This window comes from Phodopus roborovskii, unplaced genomic scaffold (assembly GCF_943737965.1).
Source record: "Phodopus roborovskii unplaced genomic scaffold, PHOROB, whole genome shotgun sequence".
In the NCBI taxonomy this organism is placed as follows: Eukaryota; Metazoa; Chordata; class Mammalia; order Rodentia; family Cricetidae; genus Phodopus; species Phodopus roborovskii.
Genome location: NW_026126540.1, coordinates 23,945,611 through 23,965,329, shown reverse-complemented (window position 1 = coordinate 23,965,329; position 19,719 = coordinate 23,945,611). Strand labels below are relative to the sequence as shown.

The following is a 19,719-nucleotide window of genomic DNA, read 5'->3' as shown; positions in this document are numbered from 1 at the left end:
AGGAAGGGTTCAGGCCCCTACCCCAAACAAGAAAGGAAAGGAGCTCATTGGCATAGGCTGGAGGTGGGCCCTCATAAGGGAGAGGGTGTGGGCTGCAGCTGTTACATGCACCTAAATTGTAGGTGACGAGTTAGCTCCCTTTTCAAACTCACAACTCTGCTCTGTGTGTCTTTTCCTCTCCTTTAGTTGGTGTGGTTGGTTCGGGAACTGGTCAAGAGTGGCGTTCTGGGAGCTGACGGTGTTTGCATGACATTTATGAAGCAGATTGCAGGTAAGCTTGTTGGCAGAGCCTGTGAAGAAAGGGAAGGAACCCAGAGATAAGCCTAGGCAATGAAGGATGCTTGAGTACCTGGGGAACTTAATTAATGGGTTCTTGGACCTTGATGTAGATATCTTCTGGCCACATATGTTGCAGGGAAAAAACGGATTGAAAAATCACAGGGGGCTTTTGAATCAATGAATCTTGCCTCAATTTCTTTCCTGCTAAATTAAGACCTGACCAGGTGTTTGGCCTGTGTTAGCCAGTTACCACTGTGTGGTGGAGCATGTTAGATCTGGAGTAGGGGGAAGGGAAAAACAAGGGAAGCCATTTGCTCTGCCCTGCCCTTCTGCTTTCCCTGGCTCCACCTCTGTTCTAAACACTGGCTCCCTAGTAATTTTGGCAACTAACTGGGGCCAGTCTGAGTGACAGTGTCACAGAATAGTCCCTGACATTTAGGGTTTTTTAATCTTGGCATCTGTGACATCTGTCTGAAATATTGAATATGGAAAAGTCTGCCCACGCCATCCCTTCTGCTTTTGAGATCGCTTGTATTTTGTTTTCCTGTTAAAAAGAAGAAAGGAAACAAAGTATTAATAAAATAAATAGTAAATAAAAATGAGGCTGACCCTGTAGCTCCGCTTCACCATTGCCTGTTGGTACCTGTTTTTTTGTTTTGTTTCCTATAGTGGTGAGAATTGAACCTAAGGCCTCATGTTTAGGCAAGTGCTCTACCACTAAAATGTATAATGCCTAGCTCCATTCCACCCTTCCTGTCCCCCTTTTTAAATGAAAAAAGTCTTGCTGGCCTGGGCTGGCCTCAAATTCACAATCCTCCTGTGTCAGTTTCTTCGGAACTGATGGTACAGGCATGCACCATCACACCTGGCTGTGCTTTGCCCTTTCTTTAGGGTTTCCTCTAACACCGATATCCCTGCTTAGTGTGTATGGCCCCTAATCTTTGTGATGTGACTATGTGAACATGGAATTTTTCACTGAGATCCAGGGCAGTGTGTAGCATTGATGTGCTGTATATTTTTACTCTTTCTTGGCACTTCCTTTTCTGTTTGACACTCCTGGCCCAACTTCTCATCCCAATATTTTTGTCTTGCAACACTGCATATTAATTCTGCTCCAGAAAGTTCAGTAGCAAGATCCAAAGACTAGTGTTTAGAAAGAACCCCCATAGCCTGTCAGGATCCTGAATCCCACCCTGACATCCAGACAGTAGACTGCCAGCCATGCCAGCTACTCACATCTCTTAGACCCTAGTCCAGACACCATCTTTGCTTTTCAACTGGGGCTTCTGTTTGTCTCAGACATTACTTTTCAAGGACAAAGCATTCCCCTGAATTTCCTGGTGGACAGAAAAATGTCGGCTCTGGTAAAGTAGCGGTTCTAGAGCAGAGCAGTCTTTCCCTTTCTCTCTCAAGGCAAAGGGGAAAACTTTAAGGTCTAAAGAAGAGAGAAAGGTTATTCTAGCATTCAGGGCAGTGGTGAAGGGATAGCTGGGTGGGCCGGCAGGATGAGTGAGGATGCTTTTGATTAGCTGAGTTGCTAATTAGAGCTACTGTATTCTGATTCTCCCCCTTCCCGTCCCCTTGCAATCAGGTGGCGATGTTACAGCCAAAAATATCTGGTTGGCAGAAAGTGTTCTGGATATCCTGACGGAGCAGAGGTAGAGTCTACCGTGAAGGGTGGGGCAAGAGCCAGATACGACCAGATACGAGGGGTGTGAGTATGGGACATGGGGAAGAAAGGCTCATGGCTGTAGAGTACTCCGATGCAATGAGAAGGTGGCAGACGAAAGAATTAATGCCACTGTGTGTCCCAAGGGATGAGAGTGGTAAAGAAGGACCTTGCTAAAATATCTCAGAGCCCAGGGAAAACTGGTTTCATCTGATAAGGGTTTATTTTTGACCCAGGCCTCCTTGGAATGTTTATATTTTGGGGGAGTTGAGGGGGAAATGAGCTCAGTAGAGGGGACCAGCCAGCCATATGAGCCTGGCAGGTACCTTGCCTCTCTTCCAAGCTTCTCAGTCCAGCACATACTCTTTTTTGGAATGGCACAGGGCAGTGTGGGCAAAGGAGCAATAGAATAGAGAATCCTGCTAGAAGGTGACATGGGGTGCGGTTGTCTTTCTTGCTCCTCTCCCCATCAAAGCAAAGGACTAGAAATGGTGTGAGAGCTGATCTATTATGTAAATTTCACCGTGACCCCATATTCCCAATTTCTGCATCACTTCATTTTAGTGACTCTTTCAGAGTAAGAACATCAAGTAGCCAAATGACTGGCAGGCCTAATATTGTCCATATCTGTTTCAATGTAAGAGAATGGGTCTCTTCATAATCAAAGCTGTGCTCTGCCCAGGCCGGCCGTGCAGCGCCACCTAGTGCCCTGAGCTCAGTTATGCAGCTGCCCTGGGGCTGGCATCATCTCACTAGCAATGGGACTTCCTAGCAGTTTCTTACTAGACCTCTGCTTCTCTTTACACCTCTTGTTTCTCTGCCACTTCTGGCTAGACAGCCTTACTTCCATCTCCCTCTCCTCCTCTTCATTGTGCCAGCCTAGCGGTCAGATTTGTGCTTCCCCTCTGCTAGTTATCTTCCTCAAAAGTGATTTTCTCATTCTGTTCCTGTCAACCCTTAAAGCTGAATTTCCCATACTGTGTCACATAGCAGCCACCTTGCTGCTCAGCCCCTTCGTGGTTTTGGTGAAAGTGAATAACTTGGCATTTTAAACTGTGTTCTAGCTTGCCATCCTGTTTACCTAACCTTTCCAAGTATCTTTCGGGATGTGGGGGCAAAAGGAAGTATGTGTCCTTGGCTAGCATTTCCATTTTGTGAAAACAAAAGGAGGGTGCTGGGCATCGTAGTGCATGCCTGTAATCCTAGTCCTGGGAGGCTGAGGCAGGAAGATTAGTATGAATGAAGTCTAGCCTGGGCTATAACAAGACCCTGTCTCAAAAAACAGAAATGATGCGCGTGCGCACGCGCACGCGCACACACACACACACACACACACACACACACACACACACACACACACACGAAGAAAGAGAAGACTTCAAAAGAAAAGGCCATATAGCCTTTTAGTTAATTAAGTGGCTTGATTACTTTCCGGACTCAGGATGTTGCCTGGTCATACTAATTAAACTCTTCCTCCAGTGCTGTGTCTTTCAGCAGGGGTGTCAACGCAATTATAAACTACTTGGCACTTGCAGGCAGCATTAAAGTGGTGGGAACCTCCCCACTGTGTCTTTCCTTTTGTTCCTTTTGGATAGATGATGCTTTCTTCATTGTTTTCCAGGGAAAAATCTAAACCCCCTAGGAAATGGGCTTTACCATCTAAATTCAGGTGTCACACACCCATACCCCATCCCCAACCAGCAACATGCACCCAGATTTTGGGTTAGGGCTTAGGGCAGGTGACTCATTATCTGAGGGTGGGGTTGGTGGCTAGAACCAGGGAAAAGTTTGTGGCATGGTTGACTATAATAAGCTTGATAGAGGGCTAGCACAATGTGTTCTGAGAACTCCATGTCCTGAAAGGGTCCTGGAAATCCCCAGAAGTCCTTGCGTCGATCTTCAGAGAGCTCCTGACACAGAAAACGAACGTTTCCCATAGCTGAGCAGGGGAAATGTAGCTTGCCCATGCTCCTGGTGCCTCACATAAACCATTTCACATATGATGGGCCATGGTGGTGGACTGCGCCAACAAGCACAGTTACTTTATTGGCAGCTGTGGAAGTGCTTATAAGAGGTTGATGTCTATAATAAATTAAATAAAAAAGAATTAAATAAAAAAAAAAAAAAAGAGGTTGATGTCATTCAGCACCTAACTTTGTTGGGCATCTATCTAGTAAAGAAAATTAGTTACCTTTATCGTAGTCAACTCGTTAGATGTTAGCACCCTGAGCAAACCCCTCACAGGACAGAAGCCATTCTCAGTGTGTGGTCATCAAAGGAGTTTGAGGTGCAGGCTGGTAGGGTGAGGAGGTCTAGGCAGGAGGTAGGTGCAGTGTCTTCCCTTCCTGCAGGGAGTGGGTCCTGAAGAGCAGCATCCTCATTGCCATGGCCGTGTACACATACCTCCGACTTATCGTGGACCACCATGGGACTGCCCAGCTCCAGACCCTTCGGCAGAAGGAAGTTGACTTCTGTATCTCCTTGCTTCGGGAAAGGGTAAGGGAACAGGACAAGATCAAGTGTGAGGAAGTGATACCTAGATGTGGTGTCCCTGTGGCCTTTATGCAACTATGGGGCCAGGGACAACTTGTTAGAGGTACAGGTGGTTCAGATGTGGTATTTTCCCTAGATAGCTCAGGACCAAAGGACAGGGGATCAGCCTGGAATACCCCTTGATCCTAGAAATGTCACACAGTGCTGGCATCCAGTGTTCTTCTGGTCAGTTTTGATTTACATTGTTGTACAACAGATAGCAGCTATTCTTGTGCCCAATGTTCCATCAACCCCCACCTATCCCACAAGAAAATGACATTTACTTGTGTGGGTTATGAATTATTTACTGGCTGGGTGGTGTTGGCACATGCCCTTAATTGCCAGCACCTAGGAGGCAGAAGTGGGCAGATCTCTGTGAGTTTGAGGCCAGCCTCCATAGCTACAGAGAAACCCTGTCTTGAAAAATCAACAACAACAAAATTCTTTATTGTATTTTCTCCCAAGAGAGATATCTTAAATCTAAGCTGCTATGAGGTCACTGGCCACATAGGAAAGTTTAAGTTAAAAGCAATATCAGATAAAATTTAAGTTTAGTAGTTAAAGCAGATGCTGCTCTTGCAGAGGACCTGGATTTGGTTCCCAGCATCTATGTGGTGGGTCATAACCATATGTAATTCCAGTTCCAGGGGATCCAGTCTTCTCTGATGGCCTATGATACACATAATGTAAGAATAAATCTTGCCAGGCGTGGTGGTGCACACCTTTAATAATGAGTGAATATTAAAAAAAAAAAAAAAAAAGTGAGACAACTTCAAAGCCAGTTAGTGGTGGTGCACACCTTTATTCCCAGTACTGTGGGAGGCAGAGGCAGGCAGATATCTGTGAGTTTGAGCAGGTTTTAGGAGAGCCAATGCTACATAGAGAAATACTGTCTTGAAAACCCCCAAACCTGCGTCTGCATAATTGTATAGCCACATGCTTTTGCTCATGTTGTTTGAACCACACAGGTACACAGATCATTTCCTTCATCACAAATTGTCTTTTCTGTTGGGCAGAATGAACTTTGGGTTAGGATATGTGGGGTCTACTTCCCAGTCCTATACTTTTGGAATGTGGTTCCCTTGAACTGAACAGTTCCCAATGGAGAGGGTGCTTGATTGATGAGAGTCAGCAAGGCTTCCCTCCTTCTTATGGTCCCCAGCTTCAGCTTCTCTTCCCTGAACAGCTACATAGCAAATGACTCCAGAAGGTGTCATGTTATGGTCCCTTCAGCCATCTTCCCTCCCTTCACAGAACATGCTGTTCTTCTGTCCTCCCTCTAGAAGAGCAGTGCATATTTTTATCCTCACTCCTGCTCTCCGTTTTCTACCCTCCCTTTCAGTTCATGGAATGTCTGATGATTGGCCGGGACCTTGTAAGATTGCTTCAGAATGTTGCTAGGATACCAGAATTTGAGCTGCTCTGGAAGGATATCATCCACAACCCTCAGGCCTTGAGTCCTCAGTTTACAGGTGAGTGAACCCCTGGGTGTGCCCCGTCCTTGTAGGTTCTGAGTAGATTAGAAGGGGTGGAAGTTGGTCAGCAGGAGAGATTTAGTCAGAGATAGCTTGAGAGAGGACACACTGGATGTGGTAATGGCAGAGCCACAGAACAGGTCATGCAGTTCCTGGCTAGGCCCTACTTGCCTGGCTCCAGCTGCCATTGCTCCTAATTAAAAAATAAAAAATAAAAATTCAGAGAAGGCCTCAAGATAGCTCAGTTGGTAAAGGCAGTTACTGCCAAGCCTAATGACCTGAATTCAATCTCCAGGCCCCACATGGTGAAAGAACGATCCCCAAAGTTATCCTCTGACCTCCACACATCCACTGTGATGCAGCCGAGTCCATATATGTGTGTATGTATGGATGTATGGAATAAAAATTGAAAACCCAAACATAGACAGAAAGCTGTGCTACAGCTCCTTGGCAAGGTGAAGAACAGTCTCTAGCTTCACTGTGGTTGACAGGGAAGTAAGAGGCCAATTCATTAGGCAGAGTCAGCAGAGGTTCCTCTTGGTCCTAGAAGAATGGTACCCAGGATGTAGCTTAGTGATAAAGCAGCTACAGTGTCCTGCGAGTGATTCCTAGAGCTATAGAAAAGGAAAAGAAATGGCCCTTGCCTCTCATTATAAGGATCTAGTTTGGTCAAAGCCTTCTTTAGGATTTTTTGTTGTTGTTTGTTGTTTTCCCCTGGCAAGGTCTTTCATGTCCCTTTGAGTCCTCCCCACACACCTCGACACCTATCTATAACACAAATGCGTGCACACACACAAGCTAAAGTGTCGTCTAGGCCCTGGGAAGTGAGGCGAAGAGAGGGGCGTGCTGCTGCTGCGCTTGGTTGCTCTGGGCCCCTCCTCATCAGGGTGTGTGCCAGCCCTTCAAATGAGTGTTTCACCTTCACACAGAAAAGTGAGGTTCAGAAAGACTAAGTCACTCGCTGAAGGCCACATAGTAAACGACAGGCAGGATTTGGATACGGGTCGTTCTGACTATAGCATCTGTGACTAAGCCATTCTATCACATTGGACTTAGGAACAGGAAGGCAGGCTAAGACTTTCCATAGAAGCTGGACGGTGGTGGTACACGCCTTTAATCTCAGCACTCGGGAGGCAGAGGCAGGCAGATCTCTGTCAGTTTGAGGCCTGCCTGGGCTATAGAGTGAGTTCCAGGACAGCCAGGACTATTACACAGAGAAACCCTAAATAAAACAAAAAAAGACTTCCCATATTTCCTCCTGAACTTCCCGTCTGTTTGTAACTATAAAAACATGGGGTATCGTGCTTTGGGAGGCCAGCAGAGGAAGCGCTGCAGTTGGTGTGCCTGGTGGCAACCTTGTGTGCCTTTGCTGGGCTTCTTGGGCTTGTCATGAGCAAAACCATACCTTCCCTCCAGTCCTGCCTTACATTTCTCTAGTCTCATACTTTTCTTTTATACTTGGTTCAGGTATCTTACAGCTACTTCAGTCAAGAACGTCCCGAAAATTTCTAGCCTGTCGTCTAACTCCAGACATGGAAACGAAGCTCCTTTTCATGACGTCTCGGGTAAGACAGTCTGTGTCCAGTGTAGATGAGCTCCTTGCAGATTTGTCACTGACCCATACAGTAGTGGCTAAGTCCCTTACTTTTTTTGGTGTTTTTCTTGGTTCAGTCTATGCCTGCACATTGCACAGTATACACACACAACACACTGTGTATTGAACAAGCAAGACAGAATTCCAGCTCTTTTGAAGTTCTGTTTTTGAAAGCAGCCATTGCCGTGTAGGCCATGGTTTTCCTTTCTCTGAAGATGTTTGTGGAATAAATAAGTAAGTTTAGTGAACTAAAGAGGCACAGAAGCACTTGCCTCCAACCCGGGCACTCAGAAGGGTGATGCAGGAGGACTGTTACAAGTTCAAGGACAGCCTGAATTACATGAGACCCTGTCTTCTTTAAAAGAAAAACCATCAAAAATGCTGTACATGGTAGTATACACTTCACATTGTAATCCCAACACTTGAGAAGCAGAAGGAGGCATGTACTAAAAGCCAGTTAGGGTTACCTAGTGAGGCTATGTCTCAAAAGAAAGAGGAGAGAGAGAGAGAGAGAGAGAGAGAGAGAGAGAGAGAGAGAGAGAGAGAGAGAGAGAGAGAGAGCGCGATTGCAGTGGGATGTGAAGGCAAATGGATTGGGACCCTGAGGCAAGAGCATCTCAAATTCCAGGCTAGCTTGGACTACAACATCGTTTCTCTAAAAAGGCCACATTTAGAGTATATACATATTGTGTTAGTTAAGGTTTCTGTTACTGTGATAAAACACCATGAGCAGAAGCAACTTAGAAAGTGAATAGTTCATTTTATCTTACGCCTCCAGGTGACACAGTCTATCAGTGAGGGAAGTCAGAACAGGAACTCAGACAGGGTAGGAACTTGGAGGTAAGAGTTGAAGCAGCAGCCATGGAGGGTGCTGCTTACTTGCTAGCTCGCACAGCTTGCTCAGTCTGCTTTCCGTAATGTCCAGGACCAGCAGCCCCAGGATGGTACCACCCACAGAGAGCTGGGTCCTGCCAAATCATTCATCAATCAAGAAACCACAGCTTTCCCTGTCCACAGGCCAGTCTGGTGGGGACATCTGGCCAATTATGGTTTCATCTTCCAAAACCACTCTAGCTTATGTCATAAAACTAGCCATCACACACATACATGTTAAAATTTAGTATGTTTGCCACAGTTGCTACGTTTCAGGCACTCAGCCACAATTGCTTCCACAAGTTCTACCTGGGAGCATTTTGTTAACCTGTTTGATCTACTTTGATGTCTTTTGAGAGGGTCCTAGTAGAGAATGCCAGATCTGCCCCATGGAGTGCTACTGTTTGGTGGTTGCTTTGAGACAGGGTCTTACTGTGTAGTCCATTGATCTTTGAACTATTGACCACCCTCCAACATCAACTTTTGGACTGCTGGGGTTTCAGGTATGGGCTGCCACATCTGGCTCTAGTGTTGTTGTTTATAAACATTTAAGGTGTGTTTGGGGAAGGACTTGTGTGGCCAGGTCTGGAGATACTGCGCCTTGGTTAACAGTCCTGTGCAGGTCATCCTGTGTCAGGAATCAATCAGTGCTGAGTGGTGGCCAGGCTTAGCTCTTACTCTCCAGGAACATTCTTTGCTATTCAGTAGGTCCAGAAAAGAAAAGGTAAGGCTTCTGGCCAGAGAGCCAGTGATGAGTGCAAGAGTTAGCGGCCAGAATGGCTGATCGGTGTGGAGGTCAGTGTGGCCTTGAGGCAAGCTAGGAGGGCTTTGTGGTTGTTAGGATCAGGATGCCCCCTCTCCCCAAAAAAGAGGGGGCACTTGAGACAAAGAGCTCACTGAAGTTGTCAGAAGGGTGTGGTCCAAGTTGAAATTCCTGTCTCCTACTCACCAGTCCCCCCTCCTGTCCACTTCTTCCTCCTCCCCCCCAGGTGCGATTTGGCCAGCAAAAGCGATACCAGGATTGGTTCCAGCGTCAGTACCTCTCGACCCCCGACAGTCAGTCTCTGCGCTGTGACCTCATTCGATACATCTGTGGGGTAGTCCACCCTTCTAACGAAGTGCTAAGTTCAGACATCTTGCCCCGATGGGCCATCATTGGCTGGCTCCTGACAACGTGCACGGTAAAGGGCCACTCAGCGGGGCAGAGACTCCGGGTGGTGACCAGTGCCTCTCCTAGCATGTTCCTGGGCTCCTTCCATCCTTCTGATTCCACTGTGGCCCCTGAGCTCCTCTGGCTCTTTGCCTCCCTCCCTTTATCTCTAGAAATGGAGTCATCCCTCTTCTGAAGCTCATCTTCTTTACTGCCAAGCCCCCAACTCCATCTGTTTGTTGTTTGTTTGATATGAGATCTCACTGTATAGCTCTGGCTAGCCTTAAGCTACAACCTTCCTGTCTCAGTCCCCTCAGAACTGGGATTAGGTGTGCTTCAACCACTGTGCCCAACTCAGAAGTCTGGATCCTTGAGGCCTCCCTCCCTAGGTCCCTGAGGGACCCCTGGGCCTGGGTCTCTTAGGCATCCCTGTGTTTGTCCTCTTTGTTTCTAGAAACAATAATCGTTACTCTCTTGAGTTGTTTCCTGTTCAGATTCAGGGTTTTCATTGTTCTGTTTCATTGTACTTACTCATTTACTTGATGGTATGTGTGTATGCCTGCGTGTGCTGTGTGCTGGTGGAGGGACCAGAGGTATAGGTGGGTGTGCCTCACGTTGGTGCTGAAATCAAACCCAAGTCCTTTGCGAGAGCTCTTTAACCACTGAGTTATCTCCAGCTTATTTTATTTCTAGAGACAAAGTCTTGGAGTGTTGCCTAAGTTGGCCTCAAACTTGGAGCAGTCTTCCTGTCTCAGCCTCCTAAGTGCTGTCATTGCAAACATAAGTCATTACACTCCCCTGACTTTTTTCTTTAGATCTGTGGTTCTCAAACTGAGGGTTGAATGACCCTTCCACAGGGGTCACACATAGATATCATACCAGATATTTATATTAGGATTCATAAAAGTAGTAAAATTACAGTTATGAAGCAGCAATGAAATTATTTTATGGTTGGGGTCACCACAACATGAGAACTGTATTAAAGGGCTGCATCATTGGGAAGATTTAGAACCACTGCTTTAGTTGCTTATTTCCACAACTTTGTTATCAGCTTTGGACACTTCCTTTCCCCAGACACAGAGAACCTCTAAGGGAGCCTTCGTCTCCCCACAGTGTACTTTCTCTGTGCTACGGTAACCCCGTTCTTAAGCATCTCACCTCTTCCCACATTTTATGGTGTCCCTGGAATGTGCTGGTTCAGGCAGTGGACCTTCCCCAGGGGTCTCCAGAGAAGTGCTTGGGTTGTTCAGCAAGCAAAGCAGCTGCTGGCTACTGTGAACATCGTCTCAGCTTGTGGCTGATCAGGGTACTGCCCCATACATGAAAAGCCCAGGCCATTTCCCATGTCATAGACTGTGCATTCCTCACTCCGTGAAGTTAAGCCAGCTCTTACTGGAAACTGAATTCCAAAGATAGAACAGCCAAGTGGGCCCTGGAATCTACCCTAGGATCTGGAAAGATAGGAGCTGATTGGTGGAACTATCCCTTTCCCCTTCTCTTTTCCAGTCCAACGTTGCTGCCTCTAACGCCAAGCTGGCTTTGTTTTATGACTGGCTATTCTTTAGTCCAGACAAGGATAGCATTATGAACATAGGTATGTGACTGGGACCCGCATGCCCCCACTGCTGGCCCTGATAACAGCAGTCATCAGTCTCAGGGAATGGGGTGAAAGTGGCTTCGCCAAGAGCAGCTCCCTTGTCCCTCCGGTTCTCCCTGGACCTAGAGGGGAAGTGGCCTCGATGACGCCAGCCAGTTGCTGCTGCCTTTCCACATAGCCTTGGGCTCTGAGTGGGGAGGGTGTAGGCAGAAGAAGTCAGTCCTCCCTCCCTCCCTCCTTTTCTCTGAGCTGAATAGTGATACAAGAAGGGAGATGAGGGCTGAGTGCAGTTGGAGAGGGGCGTCCCTTGCTTGTTTAGAGCTGGGGGAATAGATAGCACTATCCAGGGGCTTCACTGATATTGAGGAACTATTAGCAGACATGGAAATGCTGTCCAATGTTGGAGGAACTGTTTATTTTTCTCTCACACTCTCTAGAGCCGGCCATCCTGGTCATGCATCACTCCATGAAGCCCCACCCAGCCATCACTGCCACGCTCCTGGACTTCATGTGCCGAGTAAGTGCCACCATGCTTCCTTTGCTTCCCCGTCCCGAATGAGCAGTGTTTGGTTCCTTGCTATTCCGAGTTCCCCCACCCCCATGATTGGGTCTTCCCAGTGCAGTCCTGTACCTACCTGAATTAGCAAGTACTGTCTCCAGTGGAACTGGCCCTTGCTGCCATAAAGTTTGACTGCAAGATGATGACTCAAGATAGAATCTAGTTTCTCTGAGGAACAGCTAGGTCCAGTCCAAGGATTCTGTCTTCAGAACCTGGAGTAATCAGGGACACTGTAGCCCTTTCTGCAGCCATACCGTCTCAGTGCCACTTGATTAAAACTAAACTAGCTTTTTAGTTCTGATCCAGCTAAACATTGAAGTTATTCCCTCCACTTCTTCCCTTCTAGATCATTCCTAACTTCTACCCACCGTTGGAAGGCCACGTGCGGCAAGGTGTCTTTTCTTCCCTCAACCACATTGTGGAGAAGCGAGTCTTGGCGTAAGGAATTTGTGTGTTAGGGGTCAGGGCTTCTATCCCATTTTTCATTAGATCCAGTGCCCTCTAGATCAGACGCCATCCAGATACTGTTGCACCTCTACTGATGGAAGAAAAGACTAATGTCCCTTGACTCAGGGATTTCTAACGTGCTATCATGTTATCCTAGGCTTCAAAGGCCTTCCTGCCCCTGTTGTCTCTGAAGGGTCTGAAGTGGCACAGTTGTGCCAGCCGGCCTGTCTGTGTCCATGCTGAGTTGGCAGTGAGCAGCTCTGACGTTGCTCCTCATTTGTGCTCCCTATTAGACACTTGGCTCCCCTATTTGACAACCCTAAGTTGGATAAAGAGCTCCGGGCCATGCTTCGAGAGAAGTTCCCAGAGTTCTGCAGCTCGCCCTCCCCGCCCGTGGAAGGTATGGACTTCCCACTTGTTGCTCTTGCTCTCTCACTTTTCCCTTGGTGACCTCTCAGTAAACACAAGGTTGTCACGGGATGCTTGCCTCAGAGCTGTCACTTGGCCATCACCTGTCTTCCCAGTCCTTAGTCCAAGCTCTCATCAGAGCTGTCATGTTCATTTTGCTCCTGATCTCAGCTTGCCCTCTGCTAGACTGGCTTCCACAATTCTTTGTTTTGGAATAAAGGCTTAAGCCAAGCACTACTTTCCAAATTGGTTTTAAATTAAAGAGCATTAATAAATATCCCTAGAGCCGAGCATGGCAGTGCATGCCTGTAATCTTAGTACTTGGGAGGAGGAAGCAGGAAGACCTGGAGATCAAGGGCAGCTGGGGTACATAAGCCCAGTTTCAGAAAGGAAAAGACTGCCTCACTTATCACTCAGCACCCTGAGCTGACGTGCAAGTCTTGTCCTGTGATAGCCCTTCTTCTAGGTGGGCCACAGAGAACTGAGAAGGCAGGTTTGTCCCTCCAGCAGTGTGCCATCTGGGGCACAAACTGCATTCTCCCACCAGCCCACTAGTCTCATTCCCAGAAGCATGGGGTAGGCTGGGGGACACAGGAGGCTACCCGGAGTGTTTCTCTCTTTACTTACAAGTCAAAATTGAAGAGCCTGTTTCCATGGAAATGGACAACCATCTGTCAGATAAGGAGGAGAGTTGCTATGACAATGCAGATGCAGCCTTCAGTGATGATGAGGAGGATCTCAATAGTAAAGGTAAGGTTAGCAGCAGGGAGTGCTCTCAGCCTGTCTGCAGTCTTTCTGTCCCACCTCTTTGCCCATGAGCTTGAGCTTTGTTTATCATTGGATGAGGCTCAACAGTCCAGAGCTTAGCATTTGGTGCTAAAGGCAGGAGGGTAGATAAAGTGGTCCTGCCCATTTGTGGGTATGAGCTGGGACAAGTGTAGAGTCTGGGAATCACCACCCTGAGTAAACAGGTACACAGGCTGTGAGGAGAGCACGGGTGCTCATGGCCTGTGTGGTGCTGGAGTCTTAACCCTTCCTCAGGGAAGAAGAGAGAGTTCCGCTTCCACCCCATCAAGGAGACTGTTGTGGAGGAGCCAGTCGATGTCACCCCCTACCTCGATCAGTTAGATGAGTCTCTAAGGGACAAAGTGCTGCAGCTACAGAAGGGAAGGTGGGTACAAACCCTACTCCCCAGCTTAGGAGGTCCAGGCCAGATGTTTCCTTCTACACAGATGGTGTGGGCGGATGGTGGGGTGTGGAGGGGCCTTTGAAGCTTCATGAGAAATGTCTTTGGCTGATGGTGGGGAGTGTGGGCTGGGAATAGGGGAGCCCTAACACCTTTGGGCCCTACTCTCTGGACTCTGGAGGTAAGAGCCACTGTGGCCTGGAGTAGGGCAGGACTTGGGGCCCAGAAGTCTCCCCTCTGATCTGGGAGCTCCCACACAGCTTGGGGTGCGTCCTGCCCCTGCTGTCCTAATTTCCTCTCACTTCTATGCTGCAGCGACACCGAGGCCCAGTGTGAGGTCATGCAGGAAATTGTGGACCAGGTCCTGGAGGTAAGGGGGACCCAAGTCCTCAGGGAGAAAACAGCCCAAGCCTTTCCAGCTTACAGCTCCTCGCATAGGCCTCACTGGGAATCGAACTCCTACCTTCCCTTCCCCCCAGACGAGAGTGAGATGATTTGGGAGGTAGACACGGGTGGGCACAGAGGATGTGAGGCTGGACCTGGGCCATAATGTCTCCTCCCTCTCTTGTCTTGTCACCAGGAAGACTTTGACTCCGAGCAGCTGTCTGTCCTTGCTTCCTGCCTACAGGAGCTCTTCAAGGCCCACTTTCGAGGAGAGGTGTTGCCTGAAGAGGTCACTGAAGAGTAAGGCTCACCTCTGACACCCTGGGCCTCAGAAGCCAGAGTGTACCCTTCCAGCCCAGACTACAGGCACACCCCACTGTGCACTTGAGAAAAACCCTCTTCACGTGGTATTTCCATGCTTTAGTGATGGGCCCTGAGAGTACTGGGCTGTGGACCAGCATCCCTGACCCTCAGTGAGGATGACATCCTCAGATTATACTTCTGTGTGGGGAACCAGTTTTTCTGTTACCAAACCACTAGGCAGCAGGAAGTTTGCCTTTGGGTAGGAAGGGAGCAAGCTAGATGCCTGGTATTTCATATTATCTGTTTTTAGATAGGTAGTCTCCATTCATTAGTCTCTCACATGTACCTTTCCTCTTTTAGGTCCCTGGAGGAGTCTGTGGGGAAACCTCTCTACCTAATATTTAGGTAAGCCTCATCTGAGGGTCTGTCTGCCTGCCGTCTTCTCTGATGGCACACAAATGTCCCTGTCCTCTAGGGAGAAGGAGGTGTTCTGTGGGCAGACCGCCCTTAGGAGAGTCTGCCTTCTTCTACCCATGTAGGAACCTGTGCCAGATGCAGGAGGACAACAGCAGCTTCTCACTGCTTCTGGACCTTCTCTCTGAGCTGTACCAAAAACAACCCAAGATCGGCTACCACCTGCTCTACTATCTGAGGGCAAGGTGGGTGTGGTTTCTGCCTTCTACATGGTGTTGGGGCATTCTGGAGAGAGAGCTTCTCTGGTATGCGCACCAGTTCCCTCCCCTTTTGACTATCAGCACAGCACAATCCCATTTTGTTTTTAGTTTGGGTACCAGAGGTTAAACCCAGGGCCCATACATCCTGTGTTAGAAAGTTTTTCATCACCATGACACACTGAGAGAAACTTAGAGAAAAGGTGTATGCTGGTTGGGATTCAAATAGCTCGGTGCAGGGTCTGTGTTTTCCATCCTGTGGTATGACAGACAGAACGTGGCATCAGTGGGCATCATGGGTGCGTGGCAGAGGGACAGCCAAGAAGAGAATGAATGTTACAGAGAAGGGCCGGGACAAATCTTGTGAGCACATGCCCCAGTGCCTCCAACTAAGCCACAAGCTGCAGGACATTTCCACTGCCTCCCGATCTTGTCTTCAGATCATGAATCCATCAGTTCTCTCGAGGTCTAATCTCTCGAAGTCTCAGCATTTTGGAGATAGAAGCAGGAGACGAGTTCCAGCCAGCCTTGGCTGTGTGAGATGCTTTTTTTTTTTTTTTTTTTTTTTTTTTTTTTTTACAGGGTTTCTCTGTGTAACAGCCCTGGCTGTCCTGGAACTAGCTCTGTAGACCAGGCTGGCCTGGAACTCACAGAGATCCGCCTACCTCTGCCTCATGAGTGCTGGGACTAAAGGTGTGCGCCACCAACACCCGGCTAGTTTATTGTTTTTAAAAATGGTCTCACATGTTGTAGCTGGTCTCAAACTTGCTTTGCCAAGAGTAGCCTTGAACTCCTGATCCTCCTTTCCCCCACCTCCCAAGTACTGACTGGCCTACCTGGAGTTTTTATTGTTTATTTGATTTCATTTTGAGACAGGTTCTCAGAACCTCCACCCAGGGTGTCAAAAGTGAACCTCCCTCCTGCCTCATCCTCCTAGTGCTGGGATTATAAGCATATGCTTCCAGGCCCAGCTTCATGAATTTTCTTGTCTAAGGGTCACATGGTTTTAATTCTCACATTTAAGCCTTTTTCCATGGTGTTAGTTGCTTCTTCTCCAGCTTGACAGGAACTTTTCTTCCCTCTACTCTCAGAGGCAGTGCAGTCACTACTAGTGGTTAGAGCATTGGGGATGCTGGACATAGTAGCAAGTAGATCTCAGTAAGTTCAAGGTCAGTCAGGGCTATATAATGGGACCCTGTCTCAAACAAGTAAGAAAACAAAACAAACAAAAGCTAGCACTGGGCGAAGAAAAGTGTCTCCTGACCCTGAAGTTGCTGGGCTCCTGGAAGGCGAGGAGCCATGTGGGTTCCGTAAGCATAGAGCTTGTGGGGCAGAAATGGGCGCCTCCCTGGGGATGTGTGAAGCCCCCGTGCAGGGTTGCACCCCTGACTTAGATCCAACTGGTTTTACAGCAAAGCTGCCGCAGGGAAGATGAACCTGTACGAGTCATTTGCCCAGGCTACCCAGCTGGGTGATCTGCACACCTGCCTAATGATGGACATGAAGGCTTGCCAAGAGGATGATGTACGCCTGCTCTGCCACCTCACACCATCCATCTACACAGAGGTCAGTGCCTCCTCCACAGGGCCCATGTAGGGTGTGAAGTGGCAGCTTAGCAGGGTGCAGGGGTCACAGGAGCTGGCCGTACCTCAGTACACACTTACTTGGTGTTGTTTTGAGACAGTCTCATGCTGTAGCCTTGGCTAGCTTGAAATTCACGGTGAAGCCCAGGCTGACTAGACTAATGGGCAATCCCCCTGCCTCAGCCTCCCAAGGTCACTGTTTCCTGTACATAGCTGTCGTCTTCTACCTGTGTTCTAAGTTGAAGATTTTCTCGAGCTCCCAAAATTTGTATTCTTTGGTTCAACTGTAATGTGAGTTGCAGCCTTTCCCTGTTTATTTGGATTCTTAGGTTTAGCTTTATCTTCTGGGCCAGGACAGGTCTCCTGAACCACACAGATCCCTGTTCTGTCTCCTTTTTGATGACTAAAAGGCCAGTGCTTCTGTAGTAGAGACTCACTTTCATTTCCCTGTTGACTTGAAGTCTTCTCTCAGAGCTGGGATGAGAAGGAGAGATCAGCTCTTCCTTTTCTTGGCAAAAGTTCCCAGGAAGAGGGAAATGAGGGCTTAGGTTGTGGGCCTGGCAGGAGGAACTGATCACAGCCAGACCCGGAGGGGGGGGGGTATAGGCGGTCCCTTCCCTCTTCTCCTTCTCTACATGAGTGCCGCACCCGTCCCTAGACACAGGCTCTCTCTAACCTTTTCTGTGGCTGAGGCTGCTCAGATTGGGTTCTGTACACCAGGCATGCAGAGGTTGGTGTGATCACACTCCCCCCCCCCCCCAGAACTGCCTTCATCTCCCAGTCCCCATTCCTTCTTTCACACACCGTGTGCTCATGGCGGGCATACACAGAAGCCTGGGGCTCACGAGGCTCAAGCGTCCCAGATTTGTAGCTCTTTGTTTCTGTGCAGGACCAGAAGCCTGGTTTACAAGGGGTGGGGCAGGCTGGATGAAAGCTGAGGGTCCAGCCCACATCCCTCCCCAATTACCTTGCTTTTTCTGTCTAGTTTCCAGATGAGACCCTGAGGAGTGGGGAGCTGCTGAACATGATCGTGGCTGTTATCGACTCTGCACAGGTGAACATTGAGCACTGGCGTCTCCAACGAGGCCTAGAGGGCAGGCCTGGGGAATCAGGTTCTGTGTTCTCTCTAGGCCTGTACACGAGAGCCCACACCCCTCAGGCACTCTACCTCCCACTGCATGTGGGTGTCCTTAATGCCGTTAGGACTAGGAAGGAAAGCAAAGCCTAAGAGAGGCTGGAGTCAAGCCCATCCTCTCTGATGTTTCTCTGTGTTCCCTGGAAGCTCTGTTTGCACAGGGAAAGCTGACGGTGGGCAGGTGTGTGTTTGCGTGCCTGCTTCTCCGCGCATGCGTGCGTGTATATGGCTCCTGCCTGGTCTTCTTTTCAGCTTAGAATAAAAATGTTTGGGCCATTTCTCCTTGGCCCTCTCCATGCACAGGACTCCCAGAGATTGTACCTTCCCTGCGCTGCTGCTGCCCCCTGCCCCCTCCCTGTGTGTGTTTTTTTGTTTGAGACAGGGTTTCTCTGTGTAGCCCTGGTAGTCCTGGAACTCACTTTGTAGACCAGACTGGGCTCGAACTCAGGGAGCTCCACCTACCTCTGCCTCCGAGTGCTGGGATTAAAGGCGAGCGCCACCACACCTGGCTGAGATTGCAGTTTTGCAAGGGTCCATGTCTGAATGGGGCGGGTCTCATTTCTACCCTTGTCCACTCAGTTCCCACTCATAAAGGGATTTAGCATTGAGTCTTCCTATGCCTTTCCCCGCCCACACTAGGTCAGAGCCCAGCCTCCCAGGGTCTTCTCACTCAGGCCCAGCTCAGGCCAGACAGAGGTGGTTCCTCTCCTTTGACATCAGGGTGTGGGTACTTTTTCCACAACAGGCCTGTTGTTCCCCTGCAAGCCTGATGCCGTTGCTGTTGTACCCAGCCCCTTTACCCTTCCGAATCTCATGTCATGCCTTACCTTCCTGGTCTTTAGCCTCTTGTAGAGCTAATGGGTCTGATGTTCCTTTCCCATAGCTCCAGGAGCTGGTATGCCACGTGATGATGGGGAATCTGGTCATGTTTCGGAAGGACTCAGTCCTCAACATACTCAGTAAGTAACCAGCTCTTCCAGCTACCTGGGAGAGGCAAAGGACATCAGCTGTGTGTTTAACAGTGGCAGCAAAGTGGTTCTGGGCATAGAAAACTGAGAGCTAGAGCACCATGCCACCTGATCTGTGTCTTGCTGTGTAGCTTGAAAGGCTTCTTACCCTCACCTCCGGCCCACAGGTTGCTGGGAATGCAGCAGTCCTCCAAAGACAGTAGTAGTCGGTGTTGCCAGGGAAGAGAAAAGATCCAGATTTTAGCTCCATCTGTTTGGGGTGCTACTAGTCAATGGATCAACCATATATGTGTGTGTGAAAGGTGACAGACAGACAGATGGCTTCTTCTATTTCTTCCAGTTCAGAGCCTGGACTGGGAAACCTTTGAGCAGTACTGTGCCTGGCAGCTCTTTCTGGCCCATAACATCCCCTTGGAGACCATTATCCCGATCCTGCAGCACCTCAAATACAAGGGTGAGTAGGACCGTGGGCTCTGGGCTGGAAGAAGGCGAGGCCTCCAGCTTCTGAGGTAACCCAGAGTCCCACTCCGCACTACCGAGATGCACTTGTGCTCTGGAGATAGCCCCGCAGGCCTTCTCTGAGCAGAGCACTAGGCCTCAGCAGCTCCAGACCTAGTGAGACACTGGCTCTTCCTGCTTCTTGGAACAAGGCTGCTCCTTCTGTTGGGGTAGTTGTTGGCTGCGGGATAGGAGAGGTACTCATGTACTCACATTGACTCCTGAACAACCTCTCTCCTCTCCCACAGAGCACCCAGAGGCCTTGTCCTGTCTTCTGCTTCAGCTCCGAAGAGAGAAGTGAGTTCCAAACTGGGTGGCTCTGGGTCCCAACATTCTGAGAGATACTGAGGCACAAGCTTTGCTACTTTGGCCATGTTTGCCTACCCTGGCCATGTGCCTGTCCCTGCC

The 19,719-nt window shown here is 48.8% G+C and overlaps 1 protein-coding gene across 2 annotated transcripts in view; it reads left to right on the top strand.

The window, feature by feature from the left end:
- Ints3 (integrator complex subunit 3) overlaps positions 1-19,719 on the top strand; it is a 41,112-nt gene that overhangs the window by 18,609 nt on the left and 2,784 nt on the right. The window contains exons 5-25 of one of the 2 annotated variants that reach the window (XM_051199410.1): positions 187-271; positions 1,871-1,937; positions 4,300-4,444; positions 5,823-5,952; positions 7,423-7,520; positions 9,412-9,603; positions 11,079-11,166; positions 11,607-11,686; positions 12,075-12,166; positions 12,469-12,575; positions 13,214-13,333; positions 13,625-13,754; positions 14,085-14,139; positions 14,398-14,453; positions 14,817-14,861; positions 14,996-15,115; positions 16,540-16,693; positions 17,696-17,764; positions 18,729-18,804; positions 19,154-19,267; positions 19,560-19,608. In XM_051199410.1, coding sequence (XP_051055367.1) covers positions 187-271; positions 1,871-1,937; positions 4,300-4,444; positions 5,823-5,952; positions 7,423-7,520; positions 9,412-9,603; positions 11,079-11,166; positions 11,607-11,686; positions 12,075-12,166; positions 12,469-12,575; positions 13,214-13,333; positions 13,625-13,754; positions 14,085-14,139; positions 14,398-14,453; positions 14,817-14,861; positions 14,996-15,115; positions 16,540-16,693; positions 17,696-17,764; positions 18,729-18,804; positions 19,154-19,267; positions 19,560-19,608 — 2,072 coding nt within the window. Of the gene's footprint in view, positions 1-186; positions 272-1,870; positions 1,938-4,299; positions 4,445-5,822; positions 5,953-7,422; positions 7,521-9,411; positions 9,604-11,078; positions 11,167-11,606; positions 11,687-12,074; positions 12,167-12,468; positions 12,576-13,213; positions 13,334-13,624; positions 13,755-14,084; positions 14,140-14,349; positions 14,454-14,816; positions 14,862-14,995; positions 15,116-16,539; positions 16,694-17,695; positions 17,765-18,728; positions 18,805-19,153; positions 19,268-19,559; positions 19,609-19,719 lie in introns of both variants that reach the window. The other variant, XM_051199409.1, reaches the window with a different exon arrangement.